The 24198-nt window shown below is 36.8% G+C and overlaps 1 protein-coding gene and 1 non-coding gene across 2 annotated transcripts; one reads left to right on the plus strand and one right to left on the minus strand.

The window, feature by feature from the left end:
• Positions 1 to 756: 756 nt before the first annotated feature.
• Positions 757 to 19709, plus strand: LOC145774199 (1-phosphatidylinositol 4,5-bisphosphate phosphodiesterase zeta-1-like). The gene is made up of 17 exons (XM_082585374.1): positions 757 to 958; positions 2205 to 2384; positions 2938 to 3160; positions 3555 to 3681; positions 4912 to 5073; positions 9017 to 9181; positions 10180 to 10292; positions 11228 to 11453; positions 11797 to 11899; positions 14660 to 14727; positions 15031 to 15162; positions 15507 to 15640; positions 16345 to 16478; positions 16735 to 16905; positions 17546 to 17656; positions 18695 to 18838; positions 19338 to 19709. Exons 1-17 carry the CDS (start codon positions 805 to 807, stop codon positions 19454 to 19456), a joined length of 2466 nt encoding a protein of 821 aa, XP_082441500.1. The 5' UTR covers positions 757 to 804; the 3' UTR covers positions 19457 to 19709.
• On the minus strand, positions 5767 to 5873 carry LOC145774924 (U6 spliceosomal RNA). Its single transcript, XR_014290097.1, has one exon. It is a non-coding gene; the product is annotated as a U6 spliceosomal RNA (small nuclear RNA).
• Positions 19710 to 24198: the final 4489 nt, after the last annotated feature.

A 24198-nucleotide genomic window follows, 5' to 3' on the forward strand; every position in this document is an offset into this window, starting at 1 on the left:
TGTAGTAGGCTGCGTATGGTTCATTTGATCATTTCACGCAAATAACTAAACTTATTGTTAGTAATATACAACAGAAAAGAGCAAAGAAAGTTGGCAACTTTAGTTGGAAATATCGGCCAACTTTAAAGAATTTTTTTAGATACAATAAATAAGGTAGGCCTACGACATTTTTTTTTATAAGTGCAGGTAAATTTTTGAAAATCTTATGCAGTCTTTTCATGGCAAATAGTAGACTGCATTCATAAAATATGCAAATTCAGTTTTTGCAGGTGTACCTTGTTTTTTCTTAGTCATCATTTTATTACAAAAGGCCACTGGCTAAGTAAAGCATAATATTTCAATACATTTGTTCAATCATGTAGGCTACAATGGAACAACAGATCATTCGAATATTGACCAAGTACAATAATTGAAGAGTAAACTCAGCTGCAAAGCACTTAAGCTTATCATTGGCTACTGACGGTACAAAATTTACAATGGAATAAGAATAACAAATAGTATCAGCACAAAACTAACGCTTTGAAGGTTTCGAATTATTTGAAAGTCGAATCCGATAGTTTCATTCTCTATTGTCTCGTAGCTTATTTAAGCCAGCTTCTTGGTGTTTTAAAGCGATCTATTCAGGGCGCTTTTCCTTTAAACAAATACACTTTACTTCGGTAAACATTGCCGTGAAAAGTTGTTAAGCTGGTAACGGATTCTATTTGCCGCTTGTTGATATACAATGTTGAGGCAGCTACTCTTGGGCGGTTGAGGCTGTTTAGTTTGCAGATTTTCAAACAGAAATTTTAACGCTACCGTCTTATGGCAGAGACTATTGATGAGTCAAGCAAAACTAGCCAGGCTAGGCAAGCAAGAAGGTTTAGCTTGAAATCTTTGCTTCGAATAAATGATCATGGCAAAAGCAGCCTTCCAGCTTCAATAGAAAATACGTTGGTCAACACCAAAGATCCTTACAGTAAGTAGACCTGCAGCCTACAAGTAGGCTAAGGCTTTCGAAAAGTCAGTTAACCAATCTAACTTTTTGAGAAAAATAAGAGTAATGTTGTAGGTTTTAAAAAAATTAAAATACTTTTGACCAAGGTTTCAAAGCCTAACAGAAATTCAGCAAAACATTGAAGCATAAATTCACCTTTAGATAGTCAACTTTTTAGCCAAAGTTATTGAAACTTAGGATTAATAGTAATCTATTTTCTCGTTCATCGTTTCTAGTTTGTTAGATTGGAATGTCCTGCTTTGTGAGACAGTGCTATTCTGGGTCTGAAAATAACATTGCCCAAGCTTCGTTTCAAACGATTAATTAAATTCTGATATAGCTTGCTAACATTGCAAATAAACCACAGACTCAAGAGCGCTTTACGCAAAAGTAAATTTATTCTGAGCCTTCATTGGAAACAGAAGCACGATTTGAAACTGATGTTTCTGTAACTACTAGTAAAGTTACATAGCGAGATGCAAATCTTCGTTTCTATGGCCACATTAGAAAGATCAATACTCAATTTGATATTTTTTACACTTTGTCTCAAGCTTAATTGCTTTCAACAACAAAAAAATTAAATCACTTTAAATCTAACGTCATAACTCTAATATAAGCTACAAAACGTACAAGACTTTTTAAACCAGAAAAAGAGTAATTCTTCTAGTATAGCGGATAACCCAAAAGCGTAGAAAAACTACCAGCTTGGATCCGTTTCGATCCTGACTTGTATAGTTTAGCTCAAGCATGGCCACCTAAAGATACGGCCTGATTTGTCACATTTTGCAGAAATTTCCAGGTTTTTCTAACTTTGGGCGAACGTTTAAATAAATTTTTCTAAAAATTAAATTTTTACGCTTTCTTTATTCTTTTCCTCAGATGACACAATAGGTTTTAACATCCTCACATGTTGAAAAACAAAGAAAATTTGATTTCGAAGATTTTAGTCAGACTGTTAATTTTCAATAACAGTCTGATTTTGCGTTTTTCAACTTACTTTTTCTCATTTGCTATTGCTTCCCCAAGGCAACAAAAAAGTTTTATGTCATTAGTAAACCGCAAAAAGTAAAAACATCTCAAAAAATATCAGTCAAGCACTAACAGTAGCTGTAATCAAAATCTGCAAAATGTGACAAATCAGGCCGCATCTCCAGGTGGCCATGGCTCAAGTTATTCAAATAGGTTGTGCAATGTGCATGCACACGATTGAAAATGAAACTGTTTGCAGTCACAAAGACTCTTGAGCGACTTCGCGCGGGGGAAATTATGCGGACAGCAAAGCAAAGTCGACTTCCGCTTGGTGACCAGGTTCGATATTGCAGGTTGGACAAAGATCTCCTTTATTTTCGCTACACCTTTGTAGGATGTGGATGTAAGGGTTTTGTTGGGATGAAGAGAGAAAAGAAGGGTAAAAAGTTATTTTATTATTTTACTATAATGGCAATTCGTTTTAACTTACGATAAGGTGCTGTAGCTTTGACAGACTTTTCGTCATTTACTGTAGTCGCCAACTTTGTGTTCATGTTTAAAAATGACAGTGTTTTGCTTAAAAATCAGTGCTTTTCATGGGAGTTGAACCTTGGACATTCGGTTATAGGCTCTCACCACTCAGCCATGCAGACGACGATTAATAAGATTGTTTGGGCAATGAGTTGAGATCCTTCAGGACTAGATATTGCGCTGACGTAAACCGTAACTCAACGTAAACTCATTAAACGTAACGTAACTCAGACGTAGACGCAACGTAACTCAACGCAACTTAACGTAAACCATTTCATGGCTCGCGCTAAGATGTTTCAAAGTTATGAGAATTATATTTATGGAAACAAATGCACCAACAATTGAAAAAGTGAGCTTCAGTTGTATCCTTGCTTGGATTTTTAAAAGAAGAAATGGTGCACTACATCTGGGTAACATCTCGTCCTATGAATATTTTGTAGATTTTTTCTTCATTTTTTCAGTTGACCTTCGCCAGATTCACATCAGGCTCGGTTTACAAGAGAATTCTGTCAACGACAATACTGATAAAAGTTCGGCTTATTTTTCAATCGTCTTCAACAATTCATCTCGCCTTCCTCTTAGCTTTATTACAAGCAGTGAGGAATCAGCAAAGGATTGGGTGCTGGGACTGAATTACTTGAAGAAGAAATTGACAAATCTTCAACCTCGCATGCAGTTTGAACTATATCCTTTTGGTTGTTGTACTGTATGCCCAAACCGACTACAAAAATGGAAAAAGGCTTATCCTTACAGCGTATTTATTGGTTAAATCAATGACGTTAAAAATTCGCTAAATCAACATTTTTTTGATTTATGACCGATTAATTAATTATCAAAGTCAACATCAAAACATTGGCTGCAATTTTGTTCTTTTCTAGTAGCAATAATTCAGTTTACTCACTGACAATCATCAATAAGAGCATTATCTCTTTACTGAGCTATTGTGATTAACTTTCAATATTGTATTAACTTAGTTTCGCGAGTTGTATGGTGAACATGCTCCAGGCTGTGGGTGTGACGTTATTAAATCACATAAAAAAAAAAACGTTTTTTCTTTAACTAAATATCTTGCATCTACGTCTGCTTGGGAACTCTTCAACACTTCCAGGTCATCCAGAGATGGTCACGTGACATTGCGTAAGGCTAAGTCATCACTGATAAGACACGGGCTACCACTTCGAAGAGAAGCTTTATCCTGTTACATGGTGAGTCCGGTGATGTGATTATGAAAAACCACAAGTCACACTGACAACGTCAATGTGGTCCATTATCCACTAAAACAAGAGATATCTATGTAGTAGTAGTAGTAGTAGTAGTAGTAGTAGGCTAGCCTACTAGTAGTCCAGTTTTAATCCGGTGATTTTCGCGTTACCGAGGGTGGCCGGATTCACCTCCAAGTGCCGCAATCACCTTCACTCTTTCACAAATCTTAATGATATCTATGGAGGTAAATAACTGGCCAATATTCAAGGACTGAAGTTGGTGCAAGAAGATCACATTATCGTAAAGAATTCTGGTCAATCACATTGTTACTTCATAAATTATTTTTTTCTTTATGTTGTTCGGGGCATGTTTGTGAGCTTGGTGATGTCATCTAAATACTTTTGTAGAAGTTTTTATGTAGTCACCGATATCAGTAATTTACTGCTTTAAGGCGTTGGGCAAATGTCCATTGCGTCGTTAAAAAGAAAGCAAATTAGCTAAGCAATCGCGCCATTGGCACGACAGACTATGACAACATTACTCATATTTCATCGCAACCGTATTCAAACGTTTTCATGCTCGTTTACCCAGATATACACAATCTATTTTTCCTTATGGGCATACTTCTTCTCCAGAAGTATATTCCATTGGATACTTAGTCTTGTGTAGAATGGACGTAGCATACTAACAAGCGTGAAAACATAACGCACGTTTTATTTGAAATGTATAATTCGGCAAGTTCAATGTTTGTGCAAGGTACATCCAAATTTTCGCAGCCTTGTCAAGCAAAAAATGGAAAGCAGTTATTCCATTTTGTTTAAAAAGTATTACATTGCACCCATGTTCTTCTACAGTCTAGCAACTTACTTTTTGCCGCCCTTATTGATTTCGTCCATTGTTTTTGTTTGCCGAAACAGGCATATGGTCAGGCATGAACAAGTGTCAGTCAATATTTGCCTTTTGTCGCAAACTCGTTAAGCTTATTCTTCTGTCTTTCTGTTTCGAGAAGATTTCCATCTATTTTCAGCCAATTGCGTAGGTGTGTACAGTATATCTATGGTCTCTTTCATTCAACTTGCTGGCGATACATATTTCTCATCTAGTTCCACGTCACATTCTCAATACAATAGATCCATGTACAATATACATTGGTGATGTCATACATTTTTATTGACGTCATTTTAGAATCTTGTCTTTAGCAAATAACAACATAACTTAAATACTTTTGTTAGTCTTTGAAGGCATCTCAGGGTCATCATCACCAGCTCCCGTTCCCCAGCTTCTTTGAATTGTACCAAGAAGCGTTTTCAAGAAACGAAATCAAAGAACTATTTGACCGATCCTCTGCGGATGGAATATCATTGACCGCACGTGAACTATACAAGTTTATTCAGGTGAGATAACTTACGCTTTATTTTGAGATTTGCCAGTTCATTTGTTTTGCTGTGATGCCGAAAACATTTGTTCTATGACACTGCAGAGAACAATAACGTTTAACTTGGCTAATCGTTAAAAGTTTATATTGAGCAGCGATCGTCTAAACCAGGGGTCACCAAATGGCGGCCCGCGGGCCGCATGCGGCCCGCCACGCTGCATCGCTGCGGCCCGCGGAAGGTATCAGCGTACAAGTAGAACAAAAAATACTTTTCTTGAGGAGTTAATGAGCACGAAGGCAAAAAATACTTTCCGGGAAGCATATTTTCGCTGTGCATACGATAGCCTACCACCGACCGACCAATCAGATTATAGTTTTAGGTGGGGGTTGCTTAAAGTTATTCCAATGCGATGTCCAGCCACACTGTCCCAGTGGTTGATTAAAACGTTTCTTTTCGAATTTCGAAATTGTCTGTGAGCATAGGGTTGCTTATTTTAAGTTTGCAAATGTCATGTAAACACTAATGTGCGTTTCATCGTTATTGTGTTTCATGAGCAGTATTCCCTGTATGCAAGTTTTTGTTGGCAAAATAGGTCGGTGTGCCAACTCAATTTATAATAAATTGGCAAAATATTATATATAGATTTAAAGACTTTTTCTGATTGTATTATGAAAATATTTAGCTTAGTACTGCAAAACGTTTTTTTTTTTAAGAAATATGGAACGTTTCACGATTTTGCGTGTCACCCTTGCGCAGGAGCCATGCTAATCTTCTCTGTATCGTTCCAATTTTAGTATATGTTCTGCCGAAGCAAGTACTGCAAAATGTTGTTAATCAACAATTCTTGCCATGCTGATAAGCACCGTAAGTGAGAGTTGTCAATAATAAAATAAAGACGGTTTCATTGACTATCACAAAAAGGATGAAAAACCAACTCATTGCTTTTTTAGAGGGAAGACTGTTCATGAATTACGATTTTTTGGTGATTTCCACAAGCGTTTATTTCATAGTACCTGGTTTCTTTTTCCCTGTTATTGGAGCCTATTTTTCGCTGATATGTTTGCAGGTCACTATTGTTGCCTGTATTGCGATGTGTCAAACATTTCCTTTTTCACTGAAAGTCTGAAACTTGCAAGATATCTTTTGCGAAGTAAAGTAACAACACCACTCTTGCTTGGCGATGAATATTCTGATGAAACCGCTCGCCTCGCTATAAGTGTACAAAACAAGTGGCCTCGTTTATTAGGCATTGTTAAAAAAGTCAAAAGTGTTGTAAAAGGAGCTTGGCTTGTCAGTAGCGTTGTTCGATTAATTTTGTTGCTGTATTCGAGCATAAGTATGAACAACATGTAACACTGGATACTGGGTACAAAATGCGTTCTTTTCTAGCATAAGAGTCAACCTACCTATCATTTTATTAGTGCGGCCCGCCACAGCTCTCCTTGGTGCCAAAGTGGCCCGCATGCAAAAAAGGTTGGTGACCCCTGGTCTAAACCAACGGTGGGCAAATTGCGGCTCGACAACATAAATTTTGTGGCTCTTGTATTGAATGGTAATATAACAAACAAATTATGATTATCAACATTATAAATATGTTATCTCGCACTGTCAACCAAGCAGTGGCGTACCTAGGGTATGGCAGACATGGCTCGAGCCATGGGCACTACATTAATAGGGGCGCAAAAATCGGTTATTAAAAATTAAAATTTGTGACTTCAATTTCTTCAAAATCTAATTTGAGCCCAATACAATTAAAAGATGAAAAAGGAGTCTTTTTTACTGTAGCCATTGTTGAACAATGGAATTGTGACGTTGCAAAAGCAACATTGTGTCTCTCCTGGCTACTTTTGCGTTCAGTCAGCAACAATTGGAAGTTTAGTAAAGTCGCTAAGCAGCGATTAGTTGAAGCTTAGAAGTAGCACCACAACTAACTCACTCATTTCTATAAGAATTTATCAATCTAATCTGTTCTATGACTTTAATTTGGCCTAACCCTAACCAGAGCACTCAGTCTGTGCTAGGAAGAAATTAGCATTAAAGTTTTATTGAGCCTATAAGCAAGATTATATGAAATTTTGAGACCAAGAATTGGGCTAGGTAGGCCTAAGATTTATTTTTACGTGCTGGCGATGCCTAGCACTTAGTTGTCTGAAGTTTTGAGGTTCATTCACAACTTCACAAGCTGGGCTTTACGAAAATACGTTGCCGTACTTTTACCTAACTTCAAAATGAACTCTTGAAAGAATTAATTCGTACAGCATTAACAACTTATCGTCCAAATTTTCAGAGATTAGCGCGTCAAGTACAAAAATGATATGGATAAACACTCATTGTGTTTTTATTGCTGTTATGTTATTTTGTGTCAACTGATTTTGCGGCTTTATGGTTTATCCGCAAGCGGCTCTTTTTTTAAACAACTTTGCCCACCCCTGGTCTAAACTAAAGAGCCAAAGCGTTGAAATTGAAAGGGAAATCCCCTCAACAATCTCTTTGAACCAGATTTTTTTTCGATTTGTCTGATTTTACGATTGTCCTTAAAAGAGCTGTTGATGTTGTATTGTGGTTTTGGTTTTACACGAAATAAGTGGCAAGGTACTGTAGATGGTTGCAGTTATCAAAACCAGTTAACAAAATTTGTTGTACATCATTTCAACGTCGGCAGGCATTAAAACAATGCAAAAATGGCAACTTTTGTTGACTGGACAATCACCAGTTGGTTGATTGTCACTGTCAGGAAGGCATCATTGTTAAAATGCTCTTTCCCAAATCGTATATCAGTGCCGGTCTTTGGGATGTGCAAACAGTGCGATCGCACAGGGCCCGCAAATTAGGGGGCCCGCAATTTACTCAGAAAATGCAGTAATTTTGTCATTTTCAAAGGAAAAATTCAACAAGTGAATTCAGCAAAGGAATTCGCAACAAGAAAACATAGAGACTCAACGAATTCAACCTATTTCGTCGCCTGAATATTTCGTACCCTGAAAAGATCGAGAAAAAAAAACGACATAGCCGAAATCGCTGATCGGAGTTGCCGCAAACATTTCAAAATTTCTCGATCTTTTCAGGGGACGAAATGAGTCGAAATTTAATTTTGTTACACGATTTCAGGGGACGAAATAGGTTGCATCCAGACTCAACATACTGTAGAGATATAGCTTTATTTCCGAAAAATGCCAAAGAAAGCATGATCTTATCCTTTTGTTATGCCACTGGACAGCACCATTTCACAGTAATATTCATACCTAAATTTTTGTTGAATATGCTCTCAGAATGTCCCAAATTCAAAGTAATTTTTCAAAATTATCTGGGGGAGGCCCCCCAGACCCCCACCGCTGGTTGTCGTCTTTGGCGATCACGCCGCCACCACCGCCCCTCCTCTTTCAAAGTACCTAGCTACGCCACTGAATTGGATTATTGTCATTGGGGCCCGCAAAAGCATATTCCGCACAGGGCCTGAAAAACCCTAAGACCGGCACTGCGTATATCTTCTATAGATGTTGCGAGTATGCCAGGTTATTTTACTTATTATCTTATGTTGGTTTCTAGAGCGTATTAGCTTTACGTTTTGCCGCTTCTTTAATTTTCTAGAGTTAGACTCTTGCTCCGTTTGACATGCGGCGCTGGTTTGTGTGTGACAGTAAGAAATAAAAACAAACTGAACTAAAACAAAATGTGAGAAACAAAATTGTTCCTCTTTTAAAAATGCCTCAGTTCACCTCTATGGCAACTCTTTTGCATTTAAGGTATTATAAGTAAGGTTACCACCTTTGTAGCCAAGAGCATGAAGCAAATTGTTATTTTCATATATTGTCGAGTTTTTCAACTTGTAAAGGTTAAAGGGTTCCATGCGCAGTTACTGAGCTTCGGGAAATGAGAAGATAAGGTTGCCGTCACATTAGGCCTTCTGCAATAATGAGAGGAAGGTTACCAGCTCCTTTCAACTTGTAGTATACTTTTACAGAAAACACAAAGAGAAGAAAATATCACCGAGAAAGAATGTGAAGAACTTATTTTTGGTTACGAGGTGAACGATGGCCTGAGATTGGAAAGTTTGATGTCATACCAAGGATTTTGCCTCTACTTGATGTCATCGAGATGCGAGCTTTTCAACTGGCGGCATGACGTGGTAGGTAGGCCTACCAGTGTACAAATGAAAGCAATTTTTGAAAACATTTCTGTTCAATATGATTCAAGAACAGGCCCGGATTTAGGGGGGGCTGAGGGTGCAGGTGCCTGGGCCCCCCTTGTTAAGGGCCCCCGACGTGGAAAAAATGTTATTTTTTTTCTTTCAGCCTTTGAAGTTTCTGAAAAATGCTGTGCAGTGCTGGATTAATGCCACTGTAAACGCAGAGGTGATTTTTGCACGGGGACCCCCTATCTAAAAGTGCTCCGGGCCCCCCATCAGCTAAATCCGGCCCTGTTCATGAAAGGTACAACAGTAACAGAAATTTGCTGGCAAGAGGTTAATTTGGTTTGAATTCAATTTTTAGTGATTTTGGAAAAAGCAAAATTGTGTAGGTTTATTGGAGTCGAAAAATGTTAATGACGACAAGAAAGGCAACTAAAACAAACATTCGATATTAACAATGTAACCATAAATTTACAAGTCTGGTCTTGAAAATTAATGGAACTCACAGTTTTTGCAGACATAAAACACTCACAGACTTGTAACATTTAGCAGTAAAACATATGTAAGTGTCTGTGTAGGCGTAAAGAGACGCCAATTCCGATCGATTTATCCACAGAACTGTTCTTTCAAATACATAATGTTTCATGTTGCCGACAGTTTCACTAGAAAGCAATATTTCAGATATTAAAAAACACGGCCAAACCACAAAAATTAATTCTCATTTAAATTCTTTTTTCTTTTAAACGTAGTTGGGCAAATAAGGTTTTTATCACTGCACTTGCACACCCACTGGCGAATGTATGTGTTGTGGTTATGAGTTTCACACAAACACTAAAGTATTGGTCATATAAGACTTTGAGTATGTTAACTAGTATTATTCAGCAGGTTACCTACTACTAAAAGTAGTAATCTGTCAGTAGTACAGTGGGGTGATAAACATTGCAGTACATTGCATGATCTAAATATTGCACAAAGTTTACTCCAATGCCGTTTAGGTTTACCAAGATATGAATCAACCACTATCCCATTATTACATTGCATCTTCTCATAATACTTATTTGACTGGAGATCAACTCACAGACCCTAGCAGTGTGGACGCCTACATGAAGTAAGTGGGCAAGGAGTTGGTTGGAAGTGTTTTTATTAGTTTGTTTAAGAATCTTTACCTTTCGGCAGAGAAAGTCTCTCTGGAAGCTTAATGCCAACTAATTTTGCGTATTTGTAAAGGCTGTGCAGCCATATAAGCCAACTGGTCACCGAGGTTAATGGAGTAATTTTCGCTTGCTGTTATAGTGTTGTTGTCTTTAAATTATTCCATCCACTAGGTGCCACAAAAGAGAAATGTTTTTAAAGTTAACTTGCACATGCTGGGCCTCGAACCATGGTCATTTGTATTTGTTTCTGCATTCAATTTCAAACTGACTGGCTCTGCATTGAGTAATCAGTGAGGACTAGTTTAATAGATTTTGAGTAAAAATCAAAAATTGACATCACTTTAATCGAAAATAAATGAAATTCATTTTTATCGCTGTGGTGTAGATTTATATTTTAAAAGCGAAGAATTTACACATTTTCTTGCAAGAAATATCATCTGTATTGTAAATAAAGCTTTGGTAGAGAGTTTGCTTTGTTGAACCACAGACAGACAAAACAAAGTAACCTTAGCAGGTTAACATGTTGTATTACAGTTACACAGAGATATAACATAATTAAAAAGTAAAAATAAAAAAACAACTCAAACGTTTTCGACACGTGCTTGTGTCCTCATCAGCAATTACTTAAATCTGCATTTTATGTATATTCGTCTCATCACTAAATTAGTCTCATCAGGAAAGAAAACAAGACCGTTTGCGCACATAAGCAATTCCTAATGAGGACACACGTACGTGTCGAAAACGTTTGAGTTGATTTTTTTAATTATGTTATCTCTCTGTGTAATACAACATGTTAAACCCGCTAAGATTACTTTGTTTTGTTTGTCTATGGTTCAAATAGTTTCAAGTTGATAAAAAAATCAAAACCTGATTTTCTTCCTTGCTGCAGCGTTCTGATGAAAGGATGCAGATGTGTAGAGTTGGATTGTTGGGATGGTGCTGATGGGGAGCCACAGATATATCACGGCTACACACTTACTTCCAAAATCAAGTTCAAAGATGTGGTTGAAGTGATCGGACGCTATGCGTTCGAAGTATCTGATTATCCTCTGATCCTCAGTTTAGAAAATCATTGCAGTTTGCCACAGCAAGAAAAAATGGCACTTTATTTAAAGGTAAAGTTTACTTTTTTGTTGAGGAACTCATTATCCTCGGATTGAGAAAGTCTTTTTGAAGCTTAATCCTGGCAGATTCGCATTCTTGTAGAGGCTTTGAACCACTAACCCAGGCACGGTTACCGAGATCGACAGAGTAAAGTTTCCTCTTGTTGTTGAAGCATCATTTTCTGTGAATTGTTTTATCTACTATAGGGTTTATTGAATAGAGAGTTGTCCTTGAATTGCGTTGCTGAAGCGCTCACCCCCAGAGTCGAACCACCGTAGCGTTTCATCGTACACATAGCTTTTCTTGTTGGCCATCTTGCTCAACGGCTCCATTTTAATTATTTATTCTATTCAGACTATACTAGGGAGTGAATTGCTAACTTCTCCCATACGTCCCTTGGAGGAAACCAATCACTTACCTTCACCTTCTGCGTTGAGAGGAAAAATCCTGATTAAAGGTAAGACGACAATAAATTGTTAGTAAGATTGGACGAAAATATATTTTTTAATCTTTTTGCCAAAATAATAAGAGAAGCTGAATCGCTGACTAGATGTTTCATTTCTGCTTCCTGTTGTCTGTTGTATCGCAACTATGATTGCAGTGTACCGTGTGGACTTGCAATGGGCGCAAAACTAAACATGATTATTATTTTATATTTGGTTTTTCAAGCCTGTTTGTTTAGAACTCTGGGGTACCTCTGAACATAATCCCATGCTGGTCGATCAAATCATTATTGTGACATGTCTAGCTTAGAGACAACTCAGAGGAATGGGCAAAGGGAATAGTCCACTTCGGCTGGAAATAATAAAATAAAAAAATTAAAAAAAAAAATGTTTTGGGCTAATTTCAAAACAACTTTTAAATAGTCCGCTGTCCGCCCCGATAGCTAAATCGGTTAAGAGTAGAGATGTAAATGCAAAAAAAACAAACCGTTTTGTTTTTTTTCAAAAAAATTTGGGCCAAAAAAAACACTCGTTTTTTGGTTTTTTTTGTTTTTTTTCATATTTTTCTGGAAATGTTGCAAATTTTTTACAATTTGCAGCTTAGTTTCATTATAGTGTTCTTGAAAAACGTTAAACAAGTAAAAATGGTTTATGGTTGTGCTGAAATTCTTAAGTGTTTGTGCTTGGCAGCAGCCTATGTTTTTTGCATAGTCCTACGTTGTTTCGCTTTCTTCTTCATTCTCAGGCATGTTTGTGGCAGTAGACCTAACAAACATTGAATTAATGCAATTTAATACATGACATAATGTAGATGAGTTAATCTCTTTTTCCTTTTATGGAAGTTAGCCTACGATGTTAGTACACCGGGGCTGGTTATTCTTAAAGGCTACACACTCAATGGGTTGACGAAATTTTGGCAAAAACAAGATGGCAGTATTCAGAACACATATTACTTTGTTTGTGGTAATTTACTAATGTAAGCTATTGACAATAGCTTGTTTAAACATGTTTTCTGATATCTAGCTTAATATGCTTTATAAATGTTGAAACAGAAGTATTCTTTTCGTGTGTTGTAACTTGTAAGGTCTTAGACACTTTGTCATTGATGCTTCTTGCAGATCATTTGTGACGTAATGCAAGAGATCTTATCACTGATATTTTTAGTCGTCAAAAGTAAGTGCATTTGTCAGAAAAGGTTTAGGTTAATGTCCCTTTCAAATGCCCACCACCCATGTTGACTATTGCTAGTAACTACCAACCCTGAATGAAGAAATTTTCCCTTTAAAGTGGAGTTTTTCAGCACTGCTCAGTGTTCACATAATGAATAAATGCTTCATAATACTTTTCCTGACAAGTATAAAGTTTTACCCATATTCCCGCAATGCAGGATAAAAATACAAAACAAACATCAAAGATGAAAACTTATTTTATTTGGGAACTAGGCCAACTACTTTTTGAGATAAAAAGAAATTGACCTCTTGTCGTTATGCACCAATAAAACCATGATGCATAACTTTAATTTTTTTTTTTGGGTAGAGGAAAGATTGACGAAAAGTTTGGCAAAAACAGAAAAGTGCTAAAGTTTCAAAGTCCTGCAAACTAGTTCAAATTGGATGGATTAAGTGCAACCATACTTCTTTTAAACATGTCTATGACAGCACAATGGTAAGGGAAAAACAAACATGACTATGACATCACAAAGGAATATTGAACCTCTTCAGGGAAAATAAAAAACATCAAAATGTTTCCATCTTCGAGAACCGCTTGTGTGGTTTTCATCAAGTTTGCACCAAATGCACATCAACTGGAACAACTCTTGACGTTGTACTGGAAAAGGTGTGGTGTGCTGGTCAAAAGTGCCTTTGTGAAGCAGAGAAACAGGACACTGACCACCTAGTCCTAACATGCCCATTAACCAAAATGCCAGGTGGCTTCGAAGCTGTACACGAGTGTGGTACTGCATTTAACAACTGGCTGAACCAAATTACAGCCAATACTTGAGATGTGCCAACCATAGAACACTGTTACTACTATTTGAGACGATGAGAAATGTTTATGGCTCGTGTGTTGAGACTTGAGAGCTACAAAATTGCAATGAAACAATATACCAGACATATAGTCTGATTTGAAATAAGTCATACGAGTTATGAGACTGTTTCTTTGTTGAAAGAGACGCTATTGCAATGAGTTTACCCTAAGTGCTGCACATTGTGACATTTAATGTCAAAATAGGTAAAAAAAACAAAAAACTAATAAAAAACAAAAAAAACAATAAAAAACAATAAAAACAAGCTCGTTTTTTTTTAAAAACAAAAAAAACATTTTTTTACATCTCTAGTTAAGAGCCCGTCTTTTGTTCACAACAAAACTATAAGATCAAGCGGCGCTGGTTCGACTCTCGTGGTGTTTGTTTGAGCAACAACGTATGCCATGACTGCTATCCATTCAGTGGCATCAAGTGGATGGAATAATTTACAGATAACTCTTCAACAATCGGAAACTTTACTGTCAATTTCGATGACCAGGCTTGCGTATAAGTGGTTCAAAGCCTATACAAGTCTACAAGTATACGAAACTATCAGGATTATGTTCGCAAAAAAGCTTTCTCAGTCCGAAGGCAAGTATTTCTTTAATCAATTAATGTAAAAGTAGCCTATCCTTGACGCAAATATTTAATAGATTAAAAATTTATAGATCATAAAATTTGATCTCATGATTCAATGAACCTAATCTTGTGATATGTGATTAAATTCATATGATCTATGACGTTTTAGGAAAAGTTCTTTTAAGGACCAAGTCCACGCGAGAGACCAATAATTATGATGAGGCTGTTGAAGTCGAGGTATATGTGCTCTTATATTGTACCTTTATGATTCTTGTAGCTATAACTCAACTGAACTATATATCTGAAGTATATCTGAAGTACAACAGTCATCAGAGAGTTATAAACTTTCAAAGTTTCAATTTTTAACCTTCACTGTAAATTGCATGTAATAACTTGATGACCATGCAATCGCCAAACATGTAAAATTATCTAAAACGAGGCACAGTGTCCCCATCAAAATGGCACAATGGCCCCATCAAGTATTGCAATTGAGGCCTGCCGAAGTCACTACGTATATCATCCTTCTGTTACTACTTTCAGATCGACGCCAGCAACTTGACATGGAATGAGAGGGCTTGGATGCAACAGAGCTTCTCCAATCAATCATTTGCAAGAAACAAATCAAATTCTTCCAGTTTCACTTCCACGTCGGCCTCGACTTCTTACAGTTTTGTAAATAATGACTTTTGAAAATTTTTTGTCGTTAAACATGGCATCTGTTACAAAAACTCTGTGCACTCTGAGCACCTTTTGTAGCTCCTTATCAAGCGTAACACAATTAACATACAGTAGTCTTAATTTTTTTGTTATTGATGATGCCTGTTGTGCTTTAAAAGATCGCTAAATAGTAAATCACACGCTGAACAAATAAAGTTAGAAACTTAGAATTGGCTTCTAAAAATTCAGCTTATAAACTTCATGATTTCACCATTTGTTTTCTTTCGTTCAAATTTGGTTAGATTTCTATAGTGGTCAATATACCAAACATAATTTATGAGAAAGTAATTGATTTTTAGATTCCTGATTGGAAAGTCTCTCCATCGCTGTCAGAGCTAGTGGTATATTGTCAGAGCGCAAAATTTTCCTCTTTAGATCCTACCCGGACTAGCGTTGTAACAATGTCTTCTTTCAGTGAAGGAAAATGGAAAAAGTATGATCACCTTTTGAATTTGTAATGATCGTAGAACACACAGACTACAACGCAATAATCAACATATTGTAAATTACAAACACGAAGATTTGATGATATTGTTTGGGATTTGTAATCAGGAAAAGGAAGAAATTCAACATACTCCAGATAATATTTCTTTGAAATATGTTTTCTGTTAGCTGCTGAGCCGTAAGCTTTTTAAAGTTTTTACCTTCGTCATAATAAAAAATTTCAGCGCGACTACGAGCAGGGCTATAGCCTCAGGGCTTAGGTGGGCAATCGCCCCCCTCCTAGGTAGGCTATTGTATCTTGCCCTCCCCCCCAAAAAATGTTTTAATACCATTGTAATAAATGTTGAAGGACCTTTGCCCCCACAAAAATTGCTTTTTCTCCCCTGAATTTTCTTTCTAGCTGCGTCATTAGGTACAAGGCAATGTAGGCAATGTTGCTCGAGTAGCCTAATTTGTATTATAACCATAAAAAATTGCTGAAAATAACGTTACATAGTTAGTTTTAAAACAGCGTGTTCAGCGCTCACTGTGTTTTAATTACTTGTAAAAGCAAAATTTAGTGAAATATGAACATTGAACAATTATGTTAAGCTACTGGATAACAAAAAACCACATAATATTTGCTTCAAAACTGCTGTAATTTACAAACCTCCATATTTTGATTTGTCTCTCACATGTTGCTTGTTACGCCAGGCTCGCAAGATCAGGGTCAGATCCTGTTATTGAATATCACAAGCAGAAGCTGAGCCGAGTCTATCCAGCAGGTTCGCGGACTGATTCCAGCAACTACGACCCTCAACCATTGTGGAATTTAGGCTTTCAACTCGGTAAAAAGTTGTTTTTATATAATAAAGGCTTTTATTTTTCAATTTGTTTTTCATAATTATTCAAAATAACAATAACTAATCAAACAGTTGGTAGTTTTTGTCTAACTGGAATGCACATTAAAATTTAAATCAAAAAAGCAGTTTACCAGTCACAGACGTTTAAATTATTATGAATAAACCTGCCTTTCAGTTGCGTTGGATACAGTGCAGTACACTTTGTTGTTGTAACTACTGTTGTTCTATCTTGTTCCTTTAGTTGCTCTTAACTACCAGACGAAATGCGATGAAATGGATATTAATCGAGGAAAATTCCGTCAAAACGGAAACTGTGGATATATTTTAAAACCGGAAGTTCAAAGACTTCCTCGATGTAAAACTTATACAAACAAAACTTGCCGGAAATCTTTGAAAATTTGCGTTATAAGTGGTAAGCTTTAAAGTTTGAATCATTATGTGGTATTTAGCAATTGATAAACTACAAGTCTTTGTAAAATAGGTTTCTCAGCAGTCGATTGCAGCAAGAATTGACGGCAATAAACACAGGTGTTTCGCCCACCCGATAGACACCGCGGTGTTTAGCTGTATGGGCAAAACACCGGTGTCTATTGCTGTCAATTCTTGCTACAATCGACTGTTGAGAAACATATCGTTGATTGGATGGTCGCAAGCGTGGAGGCTACACCGCTACGGTTAGCGAATCGCAATGCTCATTGTTCTGTGGTGATCGAGGAGTCAGCCTTGTGCTGACGCCAGAAAGATTGCTCCTTCTGAACAGTTTTTATTAAAGTTAAAATGCTCTAATGCTGGCTGTTAGATTGTTAATGTATAAACCCACATCTTATGATCCTTCACAAGCTAATTTTGTTTCTGTCACAGACTAAAAGTAACTAACCATAACTGTAGCGTCACAGTTTAAAACATAATCCCACCTAGCAAAACGAAGTCTTAGCCCGCCCTTCTATGAAATCTGTTCTGTCTGCACGTTGAAGTTGAAAGCACTTTCTGATACCGTTGTAAAACTACCATATAAGTGGTCTAACAAACTGAGCTCAATATGATTTTTACAGGCCCAAACAGTGGAAAGTATTCCAAGAAAGATTTCCTTATGATGGAGATCACTGTAACTGGCGACAGGGATGATTTTATTCGAAGAAATGTTTCCTGTGCTGGCGTAAAAGGTAAAGATGTGATTCATATAAGATTTCATAAATTTTACTAAATTTTCTTTCAATTGAGCTTAAGGCTATTGGGAGTACAAAGGGTACATTTGAAACCAGATCCAGGTAAATTTGGGGGCTCGTAACCTTTCCAAGGGGACGAAAACTTGAAGAAAACACTTAATCTTTGGATATAGTGCGATGTCATAGAAGGGTTTAGATTGTCGGCCCGCAGATTTCAATTGACAGGATCCAAATTATCTTCTCACCGGCGCTGGCCAAAAGTTGCGTATGCCCATTAGCCATGAAACAACATTCGTGCAATTGTTGGTTTCATGCCTGATACAGGACGTGGTCATTAAGAAAATGATATTTTTGACTTTCTCATCTACGGAAACAAAGCTTAATGAAGTTAATTAAAAGAAATTAAAATTGAAAATCTGTCGATTCTGAAGTTTGTATTGAAAAGTCAAATCTTTAAGCGAGTTAGCTAAAAAGTTTTACATTCAAAGACGTATCACTACAGAAGCGCAAGTACACTGATATTGGAGTACTTCACCTGCATAAAATGCCTGCTCTTCTCCAATTTCCATTTGATCAGTAATTTTGGCGAACACCAGCAAGAAAAAACTGCTATTTTTACATGTAAAAAAGGAATACTGAAAACGGATAGTTGGTGAAATTAAAAAAACTTTAGACTTTTGAGTGTCAACTTCTCAACCCTTGGTTATGTCAAGCTTTCTGTTTACTGCTTCGGGGAATTCTGAGTTCGATTCCTGGTGTGACCATTTCAAAGAGTTGTAAAAAGCTGGTGCCGATTATTATGTTGTGTTAGATAGTTGGATCACTAATGAAGGTCACATTAAAGATGCTTCTAAAATGCGTTTCTCAAATGCACACTATGAGGATTGAACCAGTGTTGCTGCTTTTTCATTCTTTAGCCTAAGATTTAACCAGCTTAGCTATCAAAAGGAAATTTGTTTAAAGAAATATTTTCAGTAATTTAAAATCTTGTTTTGGTTCATTTTTAAAATTTTGAATACTTCCTTACTTTTTCAGACACTACAAAGGATGTTCCTGCTGATTTCGAGCACACAATTTATCGTTCAGAACTAGCCATGTTGCGTTTTCTCCTCAAAGACACACGTAGGATGAGAGAAAGAGTAGGACAGTACAGTATTCCTCTTACAAGCATCGCCCAAGGTATTTACACCTTAATCTTGACCGTTTCAAGCACATGGGGGAAGTTGTTTGTGAAAACGTACAAAATAGTAAACCATCATAACCAAGCAACACCACACCACAGCACACATGTGTGATACCGTGTGAAGCATTGGAGATAAAATAAGGCTGTTACTGCATAAATCTATATACGTTTTGTGAAACTGTTTCAAAATAAAAACAAAGATTAGGCCATTACTATTCCACCTTTGCAAGTCTCTACCCAATCAACAAAATCCGTTATTTTTACATTGATTCAACGTTTGCAGACGTTGCTGTCTGGGTGGTCCTCAAACATCATTATTTTGGATTAATCATATTGCATCAGCGTAAAGAAAATGATTTTCTTCAGTTTATAAGAAAGAATTCGATGTTTTTTTTTACAAGAATTACAAGTTTTGCAGGACTGTGTTAAAACTAATGAAGTATTGAAAGGATAAACAAGCTAAGAACAAAGCAGCTTTAAGGCTTTTTTGTCCAGGTTATCGGCATATCCCGTTCCTCGATAACAATGGAGTCAAAATGCCCGGAGTCTCAATCTTTGTTCACGTCACACTCGAAAATATGTTGGAGTCAGTAAACAAAGTCACAGCTGAATAGAGAGGAGGAGGAAGGTGCAAGGACGCATTAGAAGAATTCTACCTCACGGAGCATTGACTTGAGGAGAATAGGAAGAATCCGAAATCACTAACTGCTTGTGGAGGAGTTAAAAACTCCTGGAGCAAAGAGCGCTGTTGTTTTGAACTAGATTTTCTTTCTTCATGTGGCAATATTTTACCTATTACTATTTTTTCTTTCTGCACATTTATTAATTCTGGAGACTATTGTTGGCAAGAATAAAATTTCACTTTGACATACTGTATCAAACGGTTTTAAGCAGTGAAGCAGTTAAATGCTACGACACTCATTTGTGTCATGGAAATGCATTGAATCAGGTGCATGTAACAATAAATTACACACTTAGATGGTATTAATATCCAGTAACAAATATAAAGTTTTGGTAAAACCAAAAATTTGTATTGGAAATCGAGATATCCTTCCATGCATTGAACGCAATAAAGACTAAAGTTAACAGTAGTTAACAATAGTTAACAATAGTTAAAAACGGCATATGGACACCGTACAGTAGAATCTCGACGGAAGTTGATTTCCAAGGAGCCTAAGAACTTCTATTCTCATCAAGTTGGAAGTTCCCGCTAAAGATAACATGGATATGCACTTCTTCTTCTTGATGATCCCAAACTATAGGGTTTCTAATTTTGTTTGATCGGGACCTTAAAGGCCTACTAAATGAAAATTTCAAACAGGAATTAAGCATTAAAATGCGTAAACTGAACATTCAAGAATACATTTCAAGAAAAATTACCGAAAAAAAATTGTTTTCGATGGCGCTGGCAAGGCCCAAAGTCCAATGTTTTATTTATTTTCATTTTTTTCACAATAACCAAAAGTGCAAACACTGCTCGAGAATACGTCACAAAAGACAGCAATAGCAACGGTAACGACTAGAAAATCACATAACTAAGGCGAAAGAGAAAATTGAAAAAAGAAAACTAATGGGGAAATAGTTAAAACATCGCACTCTCGAGTTTTTTGGCGCTAAAAGTAACTACTTTCAATTTTCTCATTTTCGCAAACCATCATTTTTCCCTGATTAGTTTTCTTTTTTCAATTTTCTCTTTCACCTGAGTTGTGTGATGTTCTAGTCGTTACCAATAACAATAGCCATGTTACCACATCTGATGTTTTGAGCAAACTGTCTGATGTTTTGATGTTGAAATCTGATGTTTTGATGTACATACATACATAGCCTACAGTCAAATCGCCCGCAGTAACAATTATTGCGAGATCAGCGCTGATTCGTAGTCTCTAGTGACGCAGACTGTACAGTCACACGCTTCGCTGCTCAAGCCCAATCTCTTTTTGAAAGCTCTGACAAAAAGCACGCGCGCAATGGTAGTCAGACCGCAATGGGGCAAAATTTTATTGAAAATCGTTTTATGGTAGCATGTTAAACAGAAAGAACGTGGAAAACCGCCAAGTCAGGTTTTGCTTTAGTATCCCTTTAATAACTTTATAAATCCTTACACCTTAGTAATACGATCATTCTATTACAGCATCAGTATTTTTGCATGTAATCAGGGAGTTATTCTATTGCTTGAAATTAAAAAGCAACTGAAACGGGTAGCATTTAAAAAACCTACTGCAAAGTAATTTGTTTTCATTTAATAAATGTATTGACTTTTAAACGCAAACTGCTAAAAAGTTGAACGCACCCTTGATCGAGTATTGCTTTTCTTGCTTTGCCCCTGTTGTTGTGAAAACCACGCAAAATAATTTCGTCGAACATACTGGATCAAGAAAGAAAAATCCCGAATTCAGTTCGAGACAAGAGGCCCTTTGGTGTGGTTTCATATTGTCTTCACGAACTTTCTGTATTCTTCCCAAAATAAGCATCGCTAACAATGAAGCCAAGCAGAAAAAGTCGCAAATCTGTAAATAACCAAAAAATTTGGCATGAAATTCAATCAGATGATTAATCGCCCATTAGGCTACTATTGTGCAACGACTGTTTATTGTTGGCAACAAACATACCACGCGTAGCAATTGTCTTACATTATGCCATCCGATCTTGGCAACGTCATGCAAGCAAGATTGGGCGACTGCCAGGCCCAATTTAAGCTTTTATGTGCCAACAATAATAAGTATACTGCGTATTACTTCATTGTTTATTACTTTATTACTTCTGTCATTTGTCGGCTGCAAACCCAAGTGGTGAGAGCTGTGGTAGGGCGGTCCAAGGAGCACTGGTTCGACTCCACTGATGAGCATGCATCGGTTTTTAGCAGGACACTCAATGAATCGCTTAAAGGTGGACACGAAGATATAGCTTCTATGTCTTCCCGTCCACTTAATCGAAATTGTCAACCACAAAGCGTAAGCCTGGACAAAATGCTGGGTGATTCAATGACAGCTTTAAATCCACGTTCAGTTGGTTGCTAGTTCGACGCCTTCCTAATGCAAGGACAAAAATCACTTTCTGTTCTGCATGTTTTGATTTAAACTAGTTTCCGATTCTTGTAATTAGGTTATAAAACAGCTCGCTTACCGCTAGATGTCAGTCACACCTTTATCCTCGTTTATCACTACCTGCTCCTAGATGGCTCAAGGCAAAATCAGAGCAATAAATTTGAAGAAGATGCAAAAAAGTTCTTGAAATAAACATAAAAATCAAAATCACTGAATTAACCTGCAGCGAAAAGTAAAACTGTAGACTATTCAGATAATAAATGCCATGTGATGCCCCTGAAAGGGATTCTAATCAAAAGGCTGAATTCACACTTACTGTAAGCTCTCGTCTAAATAGAAGAAAAACATTTCTCTATTGGATTAAATTTGATTTCTACAAAGATTTAACTAACGTACAATTTAGGGTTGACTTGTAAGCTTAGCATTCCAAATTTTCAACAAAAAGCATACATAAATTGTGTTTTATAATTAAGCTTGCAATCACTACTGTACTATTGTGCATTATAAACCATGATGAAACTGAAATTAATTTGTGTTTGTGCAGTGACTTAAAATGGCTGCAAATAAGGAATTGCTTTTTCCGAAGTATCTTCATGAATTGCATGTAGGTCATTGATAGAAATAATAGTTACTCCATTTCCCATCCATGCATCCGAAAACGTCATTCCGTCAATCAATCATTCCATCAAACAATCAATCCATTCATCAATTAGACACACTTGAGGGAGTCTATTATTAGATACGTTTGATTTCGATGCAGCTGCACGATTAGATGCAACCAGACTCATCGTCAACAATACACGAAACATCTCGCTTTGCCAGGGGTAAGGAAATGACAATTTCAAAGGACAATATTTGAATGTGCGTCATAGTATTTATATATTGAAAAACAAGGACAAATAATATTAAAACAATAAACACATACGTAATACCTTAAACCAGGGGATAAAAAGATAATATTTTTCTTGTTTTAGGCCATAAGCGCTAACAAAAGTAAAGGGGCCAGTTCATTTCTCTCAACCGCTTTATTTTCACTAACTACGCTCACAGCATTACCACACAAACTGATCTGGCAACCGATTAGCTGGGATTCGAACCACAATCGCATTATATGAAAACGAGTGTCTTATCCCTCCACTATCCTACCACTGATTAGCCTTCGAAAGGACAAGTATTGTTAATTGTTTTGCTTAGTCATTTCCAGATATCTAATGTGCTGGTAGATAAAAGCACTGATTGGAAAGCAAAGATTTTTTTTATCAACTCTCTTTATTTTTTATTACCCTATTTTCGTTAAATTTAATATGAATGTAATAAAAAGTACCAATTGGAACCAAAATCTTGCTTTCAAGTTTAGTTAATGATCGAAACTTGCAAATGATGTTCCTTGTAAGAGAAGACCACGAAAAAGCTACTGTTCAATTTGCACTTTATATTTGGTTCTGTTCTGTACACGACTGAATTATGTATTTATCAAACTAATTAATTAAGAACTCAATTGATCTTTCCCAGCCAGCCTACAAAAAAAACTCCGACGTACACTACACTAATTTCAAGTGTAGTGTACTCGGTTGCACTGTAAGATTGACTAACAGGTTGACTAAACTAACTATATAAGGTTGACTAACTTGCCAACTGGGGTAGGCCGTTTCAATAGCAACGTGTTTCAATGGAGCCTCGCCGACTCACACCATCTTGTGTATGTGGCTCATATTTTCAGACTGCATACCACATTTTCTACCCATGTCCTGTATACCAATCCAAGGATAGACATGTGGACCCAACAACGCTCGATGAACACACAATCCACAAGCTGTTGCGCCTGGATGTAACAACGTGACATGCGGCGGCCTCAAACGCAAGAACTACTTTAATTTTTAGGTGTATGGATTTCTGCGGTATCAAAACTGGTTCATAGTTAAAGATTCACATTAAGTATAAGTAGGAAAGGCAAGGAGAATAAAATCTGTGTTCACCGTTGCGTAAAAGTTCTGACGAACAAATATGTTTCAATAGATGTCGCAATGGCGCCGTTTTAGAACATGCTCATGACCACTTGGCACTCAAGCCAAACTCCAGCTTGCAAGCACCGCTACAAGCTTAACATTCATAAGTAGGTTCTCAAGAGAAATATCTTGCGCGGGGTGCAGCAGATCAACAACCAATTCGAGTCCTAGTATTCCCCAAAACTGATTGATTGATTTGATCTTTATCCTCGGACTGGGAACGCTTCTTTGAGTGCTTGATCCTGGTAGTTTCCCAGACTTGTAGACTTGTGGAGGCTTTGAACCACTGATGCAGGCCCGGTCATC

The sequence above is a fragment of the Aplidium turbinatum genome, chromosome 7, assembly GCF_918807975.1.
Source record: "Aplidium turbinatum chromosome 7, kaAplTurb1.1, whole genome shotgun sequence".
Classification (NCBI taxonomy): Eukaryota; Metazoa; Chordata; class Ascidiacea; order Aplousobranchia; family Polyclinidae; genus Aplidium; species Aplidium turbinatum.